Source organism: Grammomys surdaster, unplaced genomic scaffold (assembly GCF_004785775.1).
Source record: "Grammomys surdaster isolate TR1022 unplaced genomic scaffold, NIH_TR_1.0 126071, whole genome shotgun sequence".
In the NCBI taxonomy this organism is placed as follows: Eukaryota; Metazoa; Chordata; class Mammalia; order Rodentia; family Muridae; genus Grammomys; species Grammomys surdaster.
This window is the reverse complement of record NW_021620880.1, coordinates 968,917-989,159: the sequence shown is the minus strand read 5'-3', so window position 1 is coordinate 989,159 and position 20,243 is coordinate 968,917. Positions and strand designations below refer to the sequence as shown.

Here is a 20,243-nt window from a genome sequence, read left to right as displayed (position 1 = left end):
GAGAGAGAGAGAGAGAGAGAGAGAGAGAGAGAGAGAGAGAGAGAGAGATTATTATAACATCAAAAACTGTGGGCAGCTTGCGTCTGTCATCAGGGAACTGACTACACCATTTAAATTAAAGCTGTGGTACTTTCTGCCGCTATCTAGGAGGAAGATGACACCATAAAGCATTGTCACAGAATGATGCCTGTTTGTGTGTACAGAGTTAGGAGTGTTTATCAAGTAGGAATTGGATGTGCGTTCTACTTCAGCAAGAGTTTGGAGTGAAGGCCTTTCACACTGCATGTCCAAGCCGGCTCGCTTAAATGTCCTAACACCTGAATGAGTACTTTTCGTTTCTCTTTATGCATGCATCCTTATGCCTGAGTCAGTTTACACACATACCACCATATCTTCTGACTTTTTCTATCATGCTTTTCACTGTGGACTCCTCCATACCAGCATCCCATTTCCATTCCTCTTTAAATTATATTTCTTTACTGTGTACTTGTATGGAGGTCACAGGACAGCTTCTGGGAGTATGCTCTTTTCTCCTGCCATCTGTATGTAGTTCTCAGAGATAAACTCAGGTTGTCAGAATGAACAGCAAGCACTTTGACTTTCAGCTATTTCCACCAGCCTTCTGTTTTCTTTGTTGTTTGTTTGTTTTTAATATGTATCTTTAGCTGTCCTGGAACTCACTATGTAGTCAGGCTGGCCTCAAACTCAGAGATCCACCTGCCTCTTCCTCACAAGTGCTGGGATTAAAGGTGTGCACTACAACACTCAGCCTAGTTTGTTTTTGAGAGGGTATCTTACTGTGTATCCCTGGAGAGTCAAAACCTATTTTACAGACTAAGCTAACCTCAGATTTGGGGTCGTCTTTGGCCTCTGCTAAGATTATGGATGTGAGCCACCATGCCTGGTTCTGCCAGGCTCTCTTATGATTCTTCTCCCTCTCGAGGCTTCTCTGTCTCCCCTTGCTGTTGGCCCGAGTTGGCCTTGGCTATTTGAAGACTACTAGAGCTCTCAGGGGAGGTCCCAAGCATGAGTCCTTGGTTTGTAACTTCTGTCAAGGGACTCCCTAGTATTTTTAGGTTCTGACCTTGACTTTGATGTGAGCCTCACATAACCAGAGCTGCCTGTGGACCACAGGCGTCTCAAACCCAATATGTCCAATGCAAATGTGATGGTCTGCCTGGCTACCTACCTTCTCCTTCCTCAGCAACAGTCCCAGAACCAAAGTCCCTGACCTGGGTAGTCTAGATGCCTCCCTCTTTCCACTCTATTTTCCTCTTGTCAGACACCAAGTTCTGCTCATTTGCATCTTAAATACAATCAGTCTGCCCTCCTCTGTCTCTATCACTGCCTCATTCAGGCCTATGGTATCTTTTAACCAGACAACTGCAGTGGCCTTCTTCTAACTGGTCTCCCTACCTACAGTCTTGCCTCCAGCATATCCATCCTCCAATCCTGGTGCCAGAGTGATCTGAAACGCACATATGATCTTGCCACTCCCCTGCTTAAAACCCACCAACTGCAGTGGTTCTGTAACCACAGGGTAGCCTCTGACAAGGGCTGAAAGTAAGTTGTTACTGCTCCTCTCCTCTTCCTACTAATAAAAACACTAACAACAGCAGCTAATGTTGACCGAGCATTTCTCCCCATGCTTTCAAATGACTTACCATCCTTTTAAAAGAAATCACAGCCTCTTCGGTGTTGTCTGAATCGCACTGCTCTCCTTTCTAGGGATGAAGGAGAGTGGCAGAGAAACAGGTATGGGAGACAGGGAGATGTTCTGAGCCACAAGGACCTTACTGTGTGCTCTTACAAGCGACCATGCTGATTTAGCCCCAGTGATGAGTTACTAAGGGTCACCACACAGTTGCTAGGATAGACTAATAACCTATCAGTCCCAACAAGCACTGAGGGAGGTTATCACTCCTCCAGACCTTGACTTTGTTCATCAAGTACGTCATATGTTTGGGACCATCCTCAGTCTCCTGGGTACCAGAAAGGGAAGTGAAGGGCTGCTGAAAGTCAAGGTTAAGTCTGGGCTCCTTGGCCTACCATGAAAAACTGTCTGGCTCTGCCCATCTCTGCCACCTCCTATCATCCCTTTCTTTGAACTTTTCACTGTAGTACAAACCAACTGTATGTGACACTAACCATCACTCTCCCTTACTGAGGTCTGCTTTGTGCCAAGCACTGGACTAAATGGTTTCCTACAATGTCAGTACCTCAAGTGTGCCTCATGGTGGCCCTTTAAGGCAGGTCTTCAATCTCCCATCTTATTTATTTGTATTTTGGGGGTGGGAGGTGTGAAGAGTAGGGGTTGGTTTGAGTTGGGTGTTTTTTTGTATCTTTGTGGGTTTTTTTGTTTTGTTTTTTGTTTTTGATGTTAAGGGTTGAACCTCAAACCTCACAAATGCTAGATAGCACTCTTACCTCTGATAGACCTCAATATTTGAGGAAAGCAAAGTGCAGATGGCATGGCCCAGCTGAAGCAGCTTGGATGCACAGCCTCGTTGTACGTACCCATCAGTTTGCTCGACTTGTGCTGCCTTTGCCCAAGTGATGCCCACTCATTCCTCAGAGACCTGCCCCTGCCCCAGACAGTCCACAGTGCCCTGGCTTGGGTCAGTGAGCTGCTCCGGGCAGTCTCAGCAAGTAGGCAGCATCATTATGCTGGAACATATGGGGTGCTCTCTGAGTGTTCCTCAAGGCCTGGATCTAGGTCCAGTAACTTAGAACCACCCAGCTGCAAGTGCAGTGCCTGGCACCTAACATGCCTCCATCAGTGTGTGTGGAGTGAATACACTGAACCCCAGGTGCTGAGCCGGGAGGCTGTTCTGCTGACCACTTTTCCTGTCTTCACCTCTCTAGGCACAAAGCCAGGCTAATTGATCTCGGGAGAAGGATCCTTTCCCTTCCTGCTTGGTTCCACCTGCACCCTTTGACTTCCGGTGGAAACTGCTGTCCGATCCGCTACCTTGCCCACACTCTGGACATCTCTGCTCTCTCTGGCCCCTTTCTCAGCCCTCTCCACAGTCTGGGCCCTGTCCCTTCCTATGAGCCGTCTTTTCCAGCTTCCCCTGAGCCTTAGTTCTTTCACTGCACTTTTTTTTTTTTATTGTCCCAAAAAGTTCCCCTTTTTTTTTTTAAAAAAAAAATCTGTTTTTCTCTCTGTCTTCCCTCAGTCTTCCCAGCCAATAGCCCAATGTTGGGCTTTTCTCCACAGTGCTGTTTAAGCTGATTATTTTGTGTTGGAAAGCCCCAATGCCTTGCTTTAAGTTGTTAAAAATTCCTACCATCCCTAGCCAGAGTTTCTGCCATGAGTCCTGTCCTGCCTGGAAGCAGGGCTGTTGTGTCCCTGCACAAAGCAGCCCTCAGGCCTTCCCCAGCGTCCTCTCCACAGCCTTCCTTCACTTCCAAGTATCCTCTGCTTCTGGCAGCTATGGGACCCCTGCCCCTGGCTTCTCCTCCATGCTGTATGGAATGAAGATTGCCAATCTGGCCTTCGTCACCAAGACTCGGGTCAGGTTCTTCAAACTAGACCGCTGGGCTGATGTGCAGCTGCCAGAAAAGAGGAGAATAAAGCCAGGATCAAACATCAGCAAACAACACAGATCCCTGTTGGCTAGGGTCTTTCACGACAGGTGTGTAAGTGCATGTATGCCCTGTGAGGGGGCAGGGAGGGCAAGGGAATGGGATATCTGGCTTTAAAAACAATGGCTTTCCTTGGGCTAGGGTAAACCCCCACCCCCTCAAGGGAGGAAGAGAGGCAGGAAATTAATCCGTGGTAGAGGTAGTTCCCAGGCAGATCTGACACTTGACCTAAGCCTAAAACCTTCCCCGGGGCAACTTCAGTCCAAACTCCTCCCTTCCCATCTCCCCTTGCCTCCCATTCTCCCCAGGGCTGAATATCTTCATGGAAAGCATGGGGTAGACGTGGAAGTCCAGGGTCCCCATGAAGCCCGAGACGGACAGCTCCTTATCCGCCTGGATCTGAACCGCAAGGAGGTACTAACCCTACGGCTTCGGAATGGAGGAACCAAGCCTGTCACCCTCACTCATCTATTCCCACTGTGCTGGACGCCCCAGTTTGTCTTCTACCATGGAGAACAGGACCTGCCCTGCCCACTGGGCCCAGGTGAGTGGTCTTCTGTGGGGCGGTAGGCCTCGGGTGGTCTCTGTCCAGTGGGCTCCTTCCTTGTGATAGGGGTGCTGGGTTGGGTTGCTGCTTCACTCAGCTACCTTTTTCCAGGTGAAAGCTATGATCTCCATGTCTACTGTAAGACCAGCATTGTAGGTTACTTCCCAGCCACTGTCCTCTGGGAACTGCTGGGACCCGGGGAGTCAGGATCAGAAGGAGCAGAAACTTTCTACATTGCCCGCTTCCTGGCTGCTGTTGCCCACAGTCCCCTGGCTGCACAGTTGAAACCCACAACTCCCTTCAAACGCCCCCCTCGGCTCACTAGAAACTCTGTGTTGACCAACCGCATCGAGGAAGGAGAGAGGCCTGACCGGTAACTAGCTATGATGTATGGGCACTTGGGAAGACTGAGCCAGGAGACAGAGCCCGCTTCCCCATCTGCAGGTCCCTCCCTCCCCTGCGTCTCATCCCTTTCATATCAGAGGAACAAGCTGCATGAGAGTAGCAGATCCCAGCATAGTGTGAAGACTCTTAAGTTCACACTGGGTAGGGAAATGGCAGCGTGTTATGGACCTTTTCCAGGGGCTCTCGCACTCTCTCCATACACACATTCGTAGAAGGATAGACATTTTAAAATAATGAGTAATAAATGCAAACCATGTAATTAGGTCTTTATAGTTATATGTTTCTTTTGTTAATTATATGTATATATTTATATACATACAAATTGATAGCATGTGTGAGGCCCTGGATTATACCCCCAGCATCACAATGGGTGCATGCTTGTAACTCCACCACTAGGAACTGGAAAGCAGGAGTTAAAGGTCAACCCTGGCTAGTGATTGAGTTTGAAGCCAGCCTGTGCTATACAATAACCTTTCTCAAAAAAAAAAAAAAAAAGACAGACAAAGAAAAGATGTCTGAAAGATTATATACCAAAAAGTTAAAGTTGACTATCCCTAAATGATACGAATGTTACTTATTTGAAATATATATATGGCTTTGGTGTTGTTTCTTCAAAAGAGCATATATTGCTTTATATTTGTGTATTTTTGAGAGCCAGGCTATCCTGCAACTCATAAACCTTTTGTATTCTTTTCCACTGCTAAGTGCTGTCCTGTGCCACCAGCTCCAGCTCACAAAATATTTCTTTTAAATATTCCAAGTATTAGGCTTTACGAAAATAAGAGTGGTCTAACCTTGGACCAAGCAGCTGCATAAGCTAGGGAGTACTACATCTCTAGATGGCTGCTGACCACACCACAGAAGTCGTGGTAGAAATGTTTCCTGCAAGCTCCATGGGGGACATTTCCAGAGTCTTTGAAGATGAGGTGTTTCTGTGTTTAGGACATGCTTTCTTTCATCCCATAGAGCCAAGGGCTATGAACTAGAGCTAAGTTTGGCCCTGGGGACCTATTACCCACCCATCCGCCTCCGACAACTGCTCCCTACCCTTCTTCAGGGACCAAGTATCTTCACTTCCCCAAAGGAGGTCGCTGAGATCAAGTAAGTGCCAGCACTTGTGTGATTCTCCCTGTCTTCCTCTCTCTGCTGGTTCCTCCCTGTCTGTGCTCACTCATTAGTTCACCTTGAACAGTCCTTGGCACCCACAGCATGTTCAGTGGGTATGAATGAAAGGAGAACCCCAGAGCAGGGGGGGTTGTCTGACCCACCATGATCCTGCTGCAACTCAGCCATCCTTACCAGAGCCCAGTTGGAGACAACCCTGAAATCCAGGAACTATGAGGTGAAGCTCCGGCTACTGCTGCACCTGGAGGAGCTGCAGATGGAGCATGACATCCGGCACTATGACCTGGAGTCGGTACCCATGACCTGGGACCCTGTGGACCAGAATCCCAGGCTGCTTACGCTGGAGGTTAGGGCTCAGACCTGCTGTGGGGAGGGTGGGAAGGACGTAACAGGGTAAATAGGACAGTGCAACAAACATAAAAAATGCTTCCTATTTCAGAGGGTATGGACAAAGAGCAGGGTAAGATTCCTGTCCCCCAAAACACGCCAGAACAGGGCAGTGTGTTTTCTTTCTATTTTATTTTAGGCAGGGTCCCATGTAACCCAGGCTAGTCCTCTTGTGTCTACCACCCCAGTGCTGCGACTATAGGCATGGCTCACCATACCCAGTTCATATGGGTAGTGGAATTTTATAATCTAGATTTTTGCCACCAGTTGTGTGACATTGATGAGGCCCTTGTTTTCCCAGCTTTATTAGATAATTCTGAAACCCCTTTCAAATGTTCGCTTTTTGGTTTTTGAAATCTTATTTATTTATTTATTTATTTGTGTGTGTGTGTGTGTGTGTGTGTGTATAATATACGTATCATGCATGTGGAGGTCAAAGGACAGTTTTCAGGAATCAGTTTTTTTCTTTCCACCGTGTAGGTCCCAGGGATCGAACTCAGGTTGTCAAGCTTAGCAGCAGGCACCCTTACCCACTCAGCCATCTCACCTGCCCTCACATTTTGAATATATACACACAAACTCAGACTTACTTGTGAGACTGGCTTAATGCACAGGAGTATAGGTGAGAAGGGAGACAGCTAAGATGATGAGGGAAAGGTTATTACAAGACAAAGTTTGCACTGAGATGCTAAAGGCAAAACTGGAATTGAACTGGCCAAAAAGCAGCTAGCTGGCTTGGGGACACTGGCAGCATCTTAAAATCCTACCCTAGGGTTCTTGGATTCCTAGTCTAGATGCCTCTAGCAGCCCATGGTCCTTTCCCCATTCTTGCTTTGCCTTGTAGGACAGGAAAGCTGGGATGAACTGGTGCTGTGAGGCCAGAACCTGGGGCTAAGGCCCTCCAGTGGTCACCCATTGGATGGGAAACTTGCTTTTGTTCATACCCTGCAGGTTCCTGGTGTGACAGAGAGCCGTCCTTCAGTGCTGCGGGGTGACCACCTTTTTGCCCTTTTGTCCTCTGAGACCCACCAGGAGGACCCTGTCACCTACAAGGGTTTCGTGCACAAGGTGGAACTGGACCGTGTCAAGCTGAGCTTTTCTCCAAGGTGAGTGTTGGGAGAACCAAATCACCAAAGTGACCTCAAGGCTTGTAAGTCCTGGGCATAGGATAGGAGGTCTTGCTTTCAGAGAGGACTAGGACCCTGGGCACAGGGTTCACAAGCTGTGTGAATGGCTTCCTCTCCAGAGAACTTTGTAAGGACCCTTTGGGAAGGGGGAGGGAGCGGAATGGTGAGAGGTAGAGAGTGCTAACTTCTTTTTTGGTTTTTCGAGACAGGGTTTCTCTGTGTAGCCCTGGCTGTCCTGGAACTCACTTTGTAGACCAGGCTGGCCTCGAACTCAGAAATCTGCCTGCCTTTGCCTCCCAAGCGCTGGGACTAAAGGCGTGCACCACCACTGCCCGGCAAGTGCTGACTTCTTACTACCTACTCCATCTAACTACAACTTTCCCACTTAATTCTTTGCCCAAAGCCTCCTGAGCCGATTTGTGGATGGGCTGACCTTCAAGGTGAACTTTACCTTCAACCGCCAGCCCCTTCGGGTCCAGCATCGGGCCCTAGAGTTGACGGGGCGTTGGGTGCTATGGCCCATGCTTTTTCCTGTGGCCTCCCGTGGGGTCTCGCTGCTGCCCTCAGATGTGAAGTTCAAGTGAGACTGTGGGCAGGGGCCCTGGGGCTACTTGGGGGTGTGGATATTGGGAATGGATTCCCAAAGCCTCTTAGGATACTGGATGACTTCAAATTCATATTTCTGGACCCTTTGCCTTCCAGGCTGTATGATCGGAGTCTGGAGTCGAACCCTGAGCAGCTGCAGGCCATGAAGCACATTGTGAGGGGCACCACCCGGCCTGCCCCCTACATCATCTTTGGGCCTCCAGGTACTGGCAAGACTGTCACATTAGTGGAGGCCATCAAGCAGGTGAGACTGAAACGTAACCCCAAGGCCTGTACTGACTCTGGCAGCCCCAGCATATGTCTGAAATTTTACTACCTCCAGGGACCTGAATGTTCCTATACTTGAACAGTCACCCAAAGAGGAAGTAGGGAGTTAGAGTCGTTGTGACTGTTGAATGTTGGCATGTAAATATGCAGACATGAATTTACTGATATCCAGCACCAAGGTGCGATCAGGACTAGCAGGCGTCTGGGAGGCAAATGTAGTCTCGGTCCCCTGTCACAGAATGCGTCTGCCCAAACTATCTTTTTGTCTCAGGTAGTGAAGCACTTGCCCAAAGCCCACATCCTGGCCTGCACTCCATCCAACTCAGGGGCTGACCTCCTCTGTCAGCGGCTCCGGGTCCACCTGCCCAGCTCCATCTACCGTCTCCTGGCCCCCAGCAGGGACATCCGAATGGTACCTGAGGACATTAAGGTATGTGAGGAAGTACAGAGGGCCAAGGGACAATGGGCGCTTGGGAGGTCCTCAGAGCACTTAAAGACTTGCTGTGTGACTTTGGGTGGGTCAGGACCCCTCTGGGGACTTCAGTCTCCTTGTCTGCAAAAGGAGGGAGATAGGTAAATAAGTGGTCCAGAGCCAAGGGGAGACATGAGATAAGGAAGAGCCAGGCTGATTTCTGATGCTTTTGTAACCCACAGACCTGCTGTAACTGGGATGCTAAGAAGGGAGAATATGTGTATCCAGCCAAGAAGCACCTGCAGCAATATCGGGTCTTAATTACCACCCTCATCACTGCCAGCAGGTAAGGAAAGTATGGGATTTATGTCTTTAGTGCTAGGAAAAGTAATGGGGTGTAAGACTAGGGAGAGAGGAAGGGTTCCTGAGGGCAGGGTGAACTGAAGGGCCAGAGTTCAGGTTTGGTAGTTGGGTGCCTAGGAATGACCCCTGCTTGGCCTGACACTCCCAGGTTGGTGTCAGCCCAGTTTCCCATCGATCACTTCACACACATCTTCATCGATGAGGCTGGCCACTGCATGGAGCCTGAGAGTCTGGTGGCCATAGCAGGTGAGGGGGCTCAGGATGGGTTACAGGTGCAGCACCCCACACCAATTTGGTAATCCCACCATTTAATCTTTCTCCCCCTGCCTCCCAGGACTGATGGATGTCAAGGAAACGGGTAATCCTGGAGGGCAGCTGGTGCTGGCAGGAGACCCTCGGCAACTGGGGCCTGTGCTTCGGTCACCACTAGCCCAGAAGCATGGACTCGGCTACTCTCTGCTAGAGCGCCTACTCACCTACAACTCCTTGTATAAGAAGGGCCCCAATGGCTATGACCCCCAGTTCATCACCAAACTGCTCCGCAACTACAGGTATCACTGCCTCCTCCTCCACTGCTCATCTCACGTTGTCACCGTGGCTGTTAGCTGGAAGAGGGCCGTCTTTTTGTAGCCCCCTTTACAGCTGCTTGTTTTAGGACTCAGCAGGTTTTTGGACCAATGGTGTATCTGTGTATTGAAGGTCATCAGACCAGAAAGTGTCTAGATGGATCTAAGTTTCTGTGCAATCCAACAAGAAGTAAGGAAGGCAGGGAGCATGCAGCTTTCCTTAAAAGCACTGTTGGTTGAATTACATGTACAGCCAAGGCCTTTATCCCTGTGATTGTTATTTTTTGGTTGGTGCTAGGATCTGAGCACAGGACCTGGCGCGTTGCTTCCGAGTGTCTAATGTACATCCCCAACGCTCCTCTTCCCTTTGAGACAGCCTCTGTCTATATTGCCTAGGCTGATCTTAACTCTTGGCTCAAGCAATCCTGCCTTAGGCCCCTGAGTAGCTAAGACTGTAGGTACATACCACCCTCACCATCTTATATACTTGTAGTGAGTTTAGACGTCAGTGCTTAGGTGAGTTGTAGACCATCAGTGTGAGTCTGGTAAATGTGGGTCTGGACAAATGCTCAGCTCTTAAGAGTCTTTTATATTTTTTTTTAATTTTATTTTATTATTATTATTTTTTGTTTGTTTCTTTTTGTTTTTTCTAGCCAGGGTTTCTCTGTGTAGCCTTGGCTATCCTGGAACTCACTCTGTAGACCAGGCTGGCCTCGAACTCAGAAATCTGCCTGCCTCTGCCTCCCAAGTGCTGGAATTAAAGGTGTGCGCCACCACTGCCCAGCAGCTCTTAAGAGTCTTACAGAGAACCAGTGTTCAGCACCCATGTCAGGTGGCTTAGCCTCCTACCTCCAGCCCCTAGAGGATCTGACACCTTTGGCCTCCTTGTTCACAATGCACACACCCACACACAACACACCCACACATACACATAATTTAAAATAATAAAAATCTTTTAAGAGTCTGGTAAATGTAAACTGGACCATGGCTGCACATGCCTGCAATCCCAGCATTTGGAGGTTGAGCGAGCGAGACAGGAGGATTGAGAGTTTAAGGCTAGACTGGGCTACACAGAAAGACACTCTCGCCAGGCGGTGGTGGCACACGCCTTTAATCCCAGCACTTGGGAGGCAGAGGCAGGCGGATTTCTAAGTTCAAAGGTTCGAGGCTAGCCTGGTCTACAGAGTGAGTTCCAGGACAGCCAGGGCTACACAAAGAAACCCTGTCTCGAAAAACCAAACCAAAAAAAAAAAAAAAAAGAAAAGAAAGACACTCTCAAAAAGGCAGGATCAAGATGGGTGGGTTAAAGAACAGCTATACATACCTAGCAACCCAAGTTGGATTTCCCAAACTGGTGAACCCACTACAGATGGAAGGAGAGAATTGACTCCTTAAGGTTGACCTCTGACCTCCACACTCCTGGCATAGCATGACTGCCCACACCACTCAATGGTAATTGTAGAAGTTCTGTAGATGCTTTTGTGTCCATACTTAAGTTTTCGGGGTGTAATGTAATTAAACGGTGATAATGGATGATAATTTGTTTTCTGGACTATCTTTATTTGGTAAACTTAAGCCTGAGAATGAGCCCTAATTTCTGGTTTTTTAAAAGGAATTTGGCTGGTGACTGAGAGCCCTAGCCTGGCTGCTTATTAGAGCCGCATTTGGCTCTGCTCTCTGCGGTTTGCAGCACCTGGCAACAGATACTGATGAATGTTACTGGGCATGTCCGGAGGGCCAGAGGCTGGGGCGGGGAACACATGACGCGGAGCTCCCTAAGAGGTCTCTGTTCTTGCTCTTTCTCCTCCTGCCTCCTAGGTCTCATCCCACCATCCTGGACATCCCTAACCAGCTGTACTATGATGGAGAGCTGCAGGCCTGCGCAGATGTGGTGGACCGAGAACGGTTCTGCCGCTGGGAGGGACTACCTCAACAGGTGAGACCTAGCAGGGCAGGGCTCCCTCCTCCTGGAGCCACCTCTGATTCCATAGCTGGCTTGGATGGTGGGAGGCAGGGAGCTGAGCCTGAAGGTTTTCTCTCATTTCATGGTGTCCAGGGCTTCCCCATCATCTTCCATGGTGTAATGGGCAAAGACGAACGGGAAGGCAATAGCCCATCCTTCTTCAACCCTGAGGAGGCTGCTACAGTGACGTCATACCTGAAACAGCTCCTGGCCCCTTCCTCCAAGAAGGGTAAAGCCCGCCTGAGCCCCCGAAGTGTGGGCGTCATCTCCCCGTACCGGAAGCAGGTCAGGCCCTCAATCCAAGCTTAGGGCTTCCCGCTTTGCTCTCCAGCACCCTGGCCAGCTGCCTGCCTCTGCCTCCCTCTTGTGTGAGGGTGAAGGCATGAGAGAAGGGCACCTATCCCTCCCTCCAGGTAGAAAAAATCCGTTACTGCATCACAAAACTTGACCGAGAACTTCGAGGACTGGATGACATCAAAGACTTGAAGGTAACCGAACTCTTATCTCTACCTGTGCTGTGTCCTGTGCCACCCTGTTTACTCAAATTGGAACTGGGGTTTCCCCCAGGTAGTTCTGAGGTGGAACCTGGCAGCCTGCCTGTTTAACAAGCACCTGTGTCTGTCTTATTATCAGTCAGGTGTGTGGCCTCTGGCCTAAGGATAAAGTCCAAACTCCCTAGACCAACCCCACCTGTCATGTGATAACACCTGTCATGTGATAAGGTCTTGAAGTTTAACTGTTCTGGAGAAATGGCTCAACACTGGTTCAGATTAAAACCATTTGGAGAAGTTTAATGATGCCGCTTCTTAGATCCCACCCAGCCGGTTAGCATGCAGAGCCAGGGCACTGGTGAGGTTTTTGTTACTGTTTTGTTTTGTTTTTTTTAAATCATCCACAAGTGATTCTGACGTGTGGAGCCAGGGTTCATAAGCTGCCACTTTATGGTTTACAGGCCCCTCCCTTGGAAATTCTGACCAAATGGGTGGCTGTCTCCGGGGATGAGAACTCTCTCTGCTCAGTTCATTCTTTGCAATGCCATTTGCTTTGCTTTCAACAGTTTTCAGGCCCCCCACCCTATAATTGGCTCTGTCCTCCAGGCCCCCACAACAGGCCTCCTGTCCTCTTCAGGGCTCTGAGATCCTCTCACTCATCTCCAAGTACCCAGTGACCCATCTGTACCTCCCTGGCAGCTTTGTCCCCTAGAGCAGGTCTGTCACAGTGATTCCTCTTAGGCCTACCTGATCTAAAGTCCTGCCTCTGCACTCTAGGTGGGCTCGGTGGAAGAGTTCCAAGGGCAAGAACGCAGTGTCATCCTCATCTCCACCGTCCGAAGCAGCCAGAGCTTTGTCCAGCTGGACCTAGACTTTAACCTCGGTTTCCTTAAGAACCCCAAGGTTTGCAGGCTTGCGGGTGGCTTGAATCCTTCCACAGGGCCTGTCCCTTCGATGACATCACCCTTCTTCCTTCCAGAGGTTCAATGTTGCTGTGACCCGGGCCAAGGCTTTGCTCATCGTAGTGGGCAATCCCCTCCTCCTAGGCCACGACCCGGACTGGAAAACGTAAGCATTCCCAGCCTCTCTTAGTGACCACGAGCCCCAGTCTAGGGCAGGTGTGTCCGTGCTAAGCTCTGCCTCACTACCCTTTAGTCCTCCGATCTGCTGGTGTTCGCAATGCCCGCCCTGTGGAGCCACTCTGCCTCAGATGGTAGCAGTGCTGAGCGTATGCCTCCAGACTCCGCCCCTCAGCACAGCTTCCCATGGATGCCAATGTTCTGTACCCCACAGGTTCCTGGAGTTCTGTAAAGAAAACGGGGGATATACCGGATGCCCCTTTCCTGCCAAACTGGATCTGCAGCAGGGCCAGGACTTGCTCCAAGGGCTGAGCAAACTCAGCCCCTCTACCTCAGGTATGGATGGGCCATGGTGGGCTAGGCAGGCGAAGTGTGGGAAGAGGTCAGGATAACCAACCAAGTATGTCTTTCTTCCCTAGGGCCCCGCCGTCACCAGAATTTCCCCCAGGAGCGGGAGGGTGAAGGGTGCCTGCCCTTACAAGTGGAGCCAGAGTGGAGAAATGAGCTCTGAGGGCACAGTGCCCGCCTTCTCACACCAGCCAAGCCTTATTGCTGCCTATCCCTGACCCAGAACCCAGCTCACCTGTCCCTGCACGAGATGGGAAGGCTGGGAAGTTTACAGCCCAGACCATTCTGCCCCTTCCTCTGCTAGGGAAGACAACCCAAGCTGCTAAAACTTGGAGGAATGGGGCGGAAGAAAGCTTTTGTACCTTCTCCTTTGCAGTGCTGGGGACTGAACCCCAGAGCCTCAAATATGCTAGGCAAGCGCTCTACCGCTGAGCTGCTCTAAGAAAAACAAAATGCTGTTCTATGCAAAAGCCTCTTGCTTATGTCTCATCAGCCTGGTCTTGCTTCCTGTGCCCCCAAGATGACCCTCCAGGAGGGTCTCTGCCCAGAGCCACGCCCCTTCATAGCTGCTTTGAGGGGTGGAAACCCAGAGGACAAGGAAGCCACCCACAGGCTTCTATGTTTAGCCAATAGTACAGACCACTCCCCTCACCCACCCAGGCAGTCAGCCAAACATGACCTCATCCTTTAGACTCCACCCCGTCCCCCGTTGCAGCCCCCAGCCCTGCCTCTGCAGACAAGGGCCCAGCCTAGCCAGCAACTTGGAAATGAAGAGAAAAAGATGGGACTCCAGGCTCACAGCCAAAGTAGGCCAGTAAAGACAGGAAGCTGCCACACATGGTGCAACCTTTGACCTTTATTCATGTCCTGCCCTCCCACCGAGTAAAGTCAAATACAAGGCTACTACCCAAAGCAGAAACCCCAGTCCCTATCCTAGACTCCTCCTGTGAGCCACAAATATATAAAGTGCTGGTGTGTAATATGGGGAAGGCCAAAGGGACTAAGAGCCCCACCCCTGGACCAATGCATCGGGAGGAGCCCTGCTCAGGAAGGGCAGGGCACCAGCCTGGTTCCCAGAGGCGGGGAGGAAGGGCCCAGCAGCCACCACTTGGGGCTGGGGAAACTCATGCAGTCCTGGGCAGAAAGGAACCAAAATAGAAACTGGCAGCATGGAGTCCTACAAGGATGGAGTGGGGGGAGGGTAAATTGTACCCCTGTGAAGGGAAGGGTGGGAGGATTGAGGAGGCTTTGGGGAATTCAGAGAATGGGACAGCCCCTCCGGCGCTTATTCTTCCGGACCTGTAGGCCCGCTCGAGTGGCCATCTCAAATACCTCCCGCACCCCTTCCTTAGTCTTGGCTGAGCACTCAAGGTAGCCGAAAGCACTGATCCTGTTTGCCATGTCCCGGCCTTCCTCAGATCGAACAGGCTCCTGATAAGACAAGATACAGGGTCAGAAGAAGGGGTGACTGAGCATCCTCCAGACTGGCCCTGCAGAATTCTTAAGTCCAGCTACCACAGGCAGTTTCCAGGCTAGGGACATAAGATCCAGGTTTCCATTTCAGAATTCAGTCTGTTCCTCCTCCCACCCAGCCTTACCCCTACAGTACCCATTCCTCCTCTGAACAAGTACCTACTGCCCAGCTGACTCCATCCTCCCTCTTCTCTAGTCCAGTGGTTCTCAGCCTTCTAGTGCTGTGACCCTTTAATACAGTTCCTCATGTTGTAGGGACTCCCCCACTATAAAATCACTTTTGTTGTTACTGTTATGAACTGTGATGTAAATACCTAATATGCAGGATATCTAACATGCATGACCCACAGGGGTCATGACCTACAGGCTGAGAATCACTGCTCTAGTCCATCCTACATAGCTATCAGAATACTTCTAACATACAGACTGGACGTCTGCCCCCAGTTAAAACCTTAATTAGCCTCCCAGGATAGCCTACCTCCTTAACTTCCTCTAAATAAAGCAGTCCACTGGCTAGAGTCATTTAGCAAGTCTTTGAGTACTCACCCCTCTGAGCCTTCTTCCGGCAGTGTATAATGCCTTCCCTCCCCAAGGCACTCTAGCACACAGCTCCCACACCCTCACTTTAAGATGTGGATGAGCATGGTTCTTCATCTTAGTAGCCCCAACCAAAAAAAAGCAAATGCCCTTAGGCATGTCAATTCTCTGACACTTCAGTTACTGGAGGACCCTTCTAGTTCCTCCCAACATTTGGACAGGACAGCAGGTGAACATCACAGTCTGGCTAACACTGGCTATCAGCTGTTTCCCCAAGGAGCTTGCCTCACCGCCAGGGCCGCCCCACCCACCTGTTTCATCTTGGCCAGCTCTCTCCTGGTGTGCTCATCTTGCCTCAGGTCCTTTTTATTACCCACTAGGATGATGGGCACATTGGGACAAAAGTGCTTCACCTCCGGGGTCCACTTCTCAGGAATGTTTTCTGCAGAGATATCCCCAAAGTGTATAGATTTAACAACAGAAGCCTGGTCTTCTAGAGCAGTCACGCAGTCTACTGAACAGGCAGTACCTTGCATAGCTCAAAGCCCCTTACAGTGGACACTTCCAACCCCAAGGGCTACTGTCTCCATAGCAAAGGAAACCTGCAAGACCTACATGCTCCCAAGACTCCTCCACAGCCTCTGAAGATGGCAGGTACCAAATGTTCTCAGTCCCTCTAAAGCCTTACCCAGGCTGTCAGGACTGTCAATGGAGAAACACATGAGGATGACGTCAGTGTCCGGGTAGGAGAGAGGCCGCAGGCGATCGTAGTCTTCTTGCCCTGCTGTGTCCCACAGAGCCAGCTCCACCTGACACACATGGCTATTAAGCAGCTAGCCTGAGGGCCCCAACCCTACCACCCTGGGGCCCTCTGAAATCACTCCAGTGAACTAGCTGAACATCTTTTTACCAGTCACTGTGTGCTGGGTTGTATTGACCAGTCACAAAAACAATGATACCCTTTTCTGAAATCTAAGATGGGTTTGATCTTTGTGTAGTATGAGCTGCCACTGTCAGCAGCATTTAGTTCTTAAGGCAACCTTTTGGGAGAGGTCTTGCCCTCATTCACATTTTGCAGTGGGGAGAGGTTAAGCCCAGAGGCAAAAGGGACTTGGCTCAGATCCCAGAGCCAGTATGTGGTTGAACCAGATAGTACATCCAGGTTTTCTAGGGCTACAATTTCACTTCCTAGCTTCTGTTGGTTCCAGCAGGGAAATAAATATGTAGGTGGGTGGTAAGAAAGGACATCTATAGGCCCTATGTGACTGGGGGACAGGATTCCCAGGCAGGAAAGCAAGCAATTAATTCATGGCCTTCACCTGTTTGCCATCCACTTCGATGTCAGCTATGTAGTTCTCAAAGACTGTAGGGACATAGACCTCTGGAAACTGATCTTTGCTGAAGACAATGAGGAGGCAGGTCTTCCCACAGGCACCGTCACCCACAATCACCAGCTTCTTTCGGATTGCAGCCATGGCTGAAACTGGCAGGCAAGAGGCAGTGGGGATTTGAGGAGGGGAAAACAAGTAAATCTTAAAACCACTTTTCTAGTCACCCACCCCTCAAGCTTGCCTAGAAACCACAGCATCCAGCAAAGGAAGGGAAGGGGGCTTGCCAAGGCATATTCTTGCCAAGAACAAATCCTACAGGCAAAAGACCTTGGAATGCTGGTCAGGTCTTCCTAGATGCATTAGAATTAATCAGGAGAAGTACAGGACCCAGGACACCTGAGAAGTGCTCAGGTGAACCTCCTAAAGACCTAGATTTATCTGCCTTGCCTATCAGTTTTGTTACCAGGATTTTGACAGTATTAATAATCACTAAATGCAAAGCAGAATAGATTGTCCCTCATTAGCGTTCATGTCTGCCTGGTAACCAAAAAAAGCCAGTTATAGGTGTTAGGATAAAGCAAGGAACACTTATAGAGCTCCTAGGTGTTTGTCTCTCCCTGGACATGCGCATACTTTGTTAGGTATTCTGAGAAAAATCTTCAGATCTCCAGCTGCCTGTTAGGTGGATGGTGGCCTTCCCATTTGAAAACAAAATAACAAAAGCCTTTATTGGGGGAGGCATATATGCATGTGGTGGTCAAAGGACAGCTTTGTAGTCAGTCTACCTTTGCATGGGTTCCTGGGATCAAACTCAGGTAATCATGCTTGCTTAGCAAGCACCTTCGCCCACTGATCCCTCTCACTGACCCCAGGCCTTGCTACTTTGACAAAAGTAGGAAACTGAGGCTCAGTGAGGTTTAGACAAAGTGCAGGGATAGCTCTCAATGCAGGGCTTTGTGATTTCGTCCATCTAGCCTACATGGCACTTCACAGGTGAAAACAGAATCGGAGAAGCTAAGCCAGAGGCCAGGGAAAGCAGTAGGCTGGCCTCCCTGACCCACCCCATCCCTTCCCCAAAGTCTCAAGTCACACAAAGAAGGCTCAGTCCTGGCAGCTCACGGTCAGGCAGCAGCCTGTGGGCCTCCCCCTCCCCTTTCTTGGGCCTGGCAGCAACACTCGGTCACTCAGCCCCTGACAGGGTACAATGACCACACTGTGGGGAGCCACACATCTATCACAGCATTGCTGTGACTGAGCTAAACCCACTTGGGAATCACCTCCACCCACTTTCTGGGACAGCCCCTTCCTCCTTGTGACCAGCTGACCCTTAAGTCCTGCAGACACCTCCCTGTGACTCAAGGTAAGGAGTCAGCTTCCCAGAGTTTATATGTGTCCTACACTCCAGCACACATGAACAAGCAGTTCATACCAAGGGGAGCTGACCAGGTCAGTGAGGTCTCCAGGCCTACACAGCCTGGGAGAGACAGTACCAGCTATAGAGTAGAGAAGAAGTGAAGGTTGTGAGGGAGGAGGGCCCAGGCCTGGGCTGGGAGGAGCCTCAAAAGAAAAGACTAGTGAGGATCAGTCTAAGCTTTGACCAGGCAGGGAGCAGTTAAGAAGGGGACAGTAACCTGATCTCAGCCCCAAACTTGGCTTTTCCTTCCAGCCCCATATCCTGTCTGGCTCCACTGAGCTCCTCCACTCCCTACATACCACCACCTCAAACCCCGGCCTGGGCCTGCCTTTTAGGAAGCCGAGTACTCCAGCCCCAGGCTGATTCTTCAGCATCAAGTCTCCTGGATGGTTCCCCCAACCCCTACACAACACACACACACACACACACACACACACAACTGGGATATGAGGAAAGAGGACATGAGTCACAGAGAATTTATAGGAGTTGAGTATGCACAGCCGTATTTACCACCCTCCACCTCAAGGGGTTTTCCCTCATACCCCCAAAAGACTGGGAAGAAGGCGTATCTACACATATCTCTTTCAAAAGTGAGATCTGAGAGGTTACCCAGGTAACCCACAGGATTTCTTCCAACTCTCCCACCTACTCCCATTAATTCAACCAGTCTAGCTGTATACAGGCTGGCTGAGACAGCCCCAACCCAGGGTGGGCAGTGTCGATGGAGCGTGATCACTCCAACGCTAAACACTAGTCACGTCCCCATGCATGTGCCACGGCTGTCCCACAGCAAAAGGTGGCTGGGCATCTGATGGTGGGAGGCAGAGGCCGGAACTTCGTGGCTGGGTTAGAGCCCCCAGCTCAGAAGATTTTGCATCTAGGCTCTGCTCAGGCCAGAAGAATTGGGGACTCGGGCCAAGCCAGGACGTTGGGCCCACGGCCAAAATGGCATGGATGGCCTGGCTAACACTCCCTGTGAAAGGCGGCTCCAGAGAAACTGCCCCACTAACCCTAAGAGAGACAACGAAACGTCACACAGGGCCCTGAGAAGGGTCTGGAACTTCTGGGACCTTCCCTAGAACAAGACACTAGCCCTCCTTATTATCCTCTTGATATTTCAGGTGATCCAACAGGCCTTTGTACTCTGCTCCCCTGAGATCTAGGTGATCACTCTTCGGGCAACACCTTTTTCTTAACTTTAAAGCCAGTAGTGAAGGAAGAGCTGGGCCCCAGCTTTCCGCCCAACCCCCTAACACTCCCAAACCTCCCAAAAGGGTAGGAGGCAGAGTTGGGGACTGGGGTGTTTTGTTCTTTTTTTTTTTTTTTTCCCTTCACTCTCAGACGCTCATACACAACACAGGAGCGGGATCTTTCCCAGTCTTCTCAACCTCTTAGCTCAGATCAGCTCCAAAACTCGTCTAGGGCGGCGTCCAGACCCGCCAAGCAGTGGCAGCCCCCAATAGTCACATCCCGCCCCTATTCCCGCCATTCCCCATCCCAGGCCAGAACTCCCACCCCTAGCCAGCCTGAGGCCCTGTTTCTTACTCCCCGCCCGGAACTGGGGCGTCTGGGTTGAGTCGCTCACGGAGATCCAAGTGCGTCCCTGGCCCAGCTAGGGAAGTCCGGAAAGGCAAGATTCAGAAAGGGAAGAGGCTCTGGGCTACGGTTCGAGAGCTCAGGAGGCGAGAGCGCCTGCGGGGCGTTCTCCCATGCCTGTCCCGGAACCCCCTCCTGAGCCACTCCCGGAGCGATCTGGGAACTGAGAAAGTGGTCTCCTCCGAGGTCAGTTCCCACGACGCCTTGCCACCCACCAGCTGGGGCCCCCGGTACCTTCTGCTCCGCCGCCTCCAGCTGCGCGGCCGGTGCCGGAGGCTGAGACTGACCCGGGCCCCGCCCCACTCTTCAGCACCGCTCCGGGGCGGGTCCGTCAAGGGGAGGGGGGTCGACGGGGCCGGCCCTTAGCTTGGCCCGCCTCCGCTCTGGGCCCCAGGCAGCCGCAGGTCACCCCCGCAGAGGACCTAGCATGGGGCGTGGAGCTGGAGCTGGAGGGTCCATGCCTGGAAATGTCTGGATTGCTGGGTGGTGAGCAGGTGGGACCTCGGAGGGCTCGGCCTCTGCCCCACTTCCAACCCATAGGGGTGGACCCGCTTCGGGAAAGTTGAGCGGCTCCCAGGGTGGGGTCAGCGAGGGCCACTGCTGCCCTCGCGTGGCCAA

The 20,243-nt window shown here is 50.9% G+C and overlaps 2 protein-coding genes across 3 annotated transcripts in view; one reads left to right on the top strand and one right to left on the bottom strand.

The window, feature by feature from the left end:
• The window catches only part of Mov10 (Mov10 RISC complex RNA helicase), a 20,960-nt gene extending 7,216 nt beyond the window's left edge, over positions 1 to 13,744 (top strand). Inside the window, exons 2-20 of one of the 2 annotated variants that reach the window (XM_028755669.1) lie at positions 3,435 to 3,638; positions 3,897 to 4,132; positions 4,247 to 4,508; positions 5,507 to 5,641; positions 5,843 to 6,011; positions 7,004 to 7,158; positions 7,583 to 7,759; positions 7,882 to 8,029; positions 8,324 to 8,482; positions 8,707 to 8,810; positions 8,976 to 9,073; positions 9,162 to 9,378; positions 11,212 to 11,329; positions 11,450 to 11,641; positions 11,770 to 11,844; positions 12,625 to 12,750; positions 12,827 to 12,915; positions 13,141 to 13,262; positions 13,346 to 13,744. In XM_028755669.1, coding sequence (XP_028611502.1) covers positions 3,435 to 3,638; positions 3,897 to 4,132; positions 4,247 to 4,508; positions 5,507 to 5,641; positions 5,843 to 6,011; positions 7,004 to 7,158; positions 7,583 to 7,759; positions 7,882 to 8,029; positions 8,324 to 8,482; positions 8,707 to 8,810; positions 8,976 to 9,073; positions 9,162 to 9,378; positions 11,212 to 11,329; positions 11,450 to 11,641; positions 11,770 to 11,844; positions 12,625 to 12,750; positions 12,827 to 12,915; positions 13,141 to 13,262; positions 13,346 to 13,437 — 2,878 coding nt within the window. In that variant the 3' untranslated portion in view covers positions 13,438 to 13,744. Of the gene's footprint in view, positions 1 to 2,865; positions 3,639 to 3,896; positions 4,133 to 4,246; positions 4,509 to 5,506; positions 5,642 to 5,842; positions 6,012 to 7,003; positions 7,159 to 7,582; positions 7,760 to 7,881; positions 8,030 to 8,323; positions 8,483 to 8,706; positions 8,811 to 8,975; positions 9,074 to 9,161; positions 9,379 to 11,211; positions 11,330 to 11,449; positions 11,642 to 11,769; positions 11,845 to 12,624; positions 12,751 to 12,826; positions 12,916 to 13,140; positions 13,263 to 13,345 lie in introns of both variants that reach the window. The other variant, XM_028755668.1, reaches the window with a different exon arrangement.
• Positions 13,745 to 14,110: 366 nt separating this feature from the next.
• Rhoc (ras homolog family member C) lies at positions 14,111 to 19,903 on the bottom strand. Its single transcript, XM_028755671.1, has 5 exons — positions 19,860 to 19,903; positions 16,604 to 16,767; positions 15,973 to 16,093; positions 15,596 to 15,726; positions 14,111 to 14,705 (listed from the first exon to the last, which is right to left on the bottom strand). The coding sequence occupies exons 2-5, from the start codon at positions 16,757 to 16,759 to the stop codon at positions 14,532 to 14,534; spliced, it is 582 nt and encodes a 193-aa protein (XP_028611504.1). The 5' UTR covers positions 16,760 to 16,767; positions 19,860 to 19,903; the 3' UTR covers positions 14,111 to 14,531.
• Positions 19,904 to 20,243: the final 340 nt, after the last annotated feature.

What these genes read in the sequence shown, in the direction of transcription:
- Rhoc (XM_028755671.1), bottom strand. Translation starts at nt 16,759, where the DNA reads ATGGCTGCAATCCGAAAGAAGCTGGTGATTGTGGGTGACGGTGCCTGT. An exon ending in TGACAGTCCTGACAGCCTGG is followed by an intron (nt 15,727 to 15,972) that starts GTAAGGCTTTAG and finishes ATATCTCTGCAG; the next exon opens with AAAACATTCCTGAGAAGTGG. An exon ending in AGCTGGCCAAGATGAAACAG is followed by an intron (nt 14,706 to 15,595) that starts GTGGGTGGGGCG and finishes TTGTCTTATCAG; the next exon opens with GAGCCTGTTCGATCTGAGGA.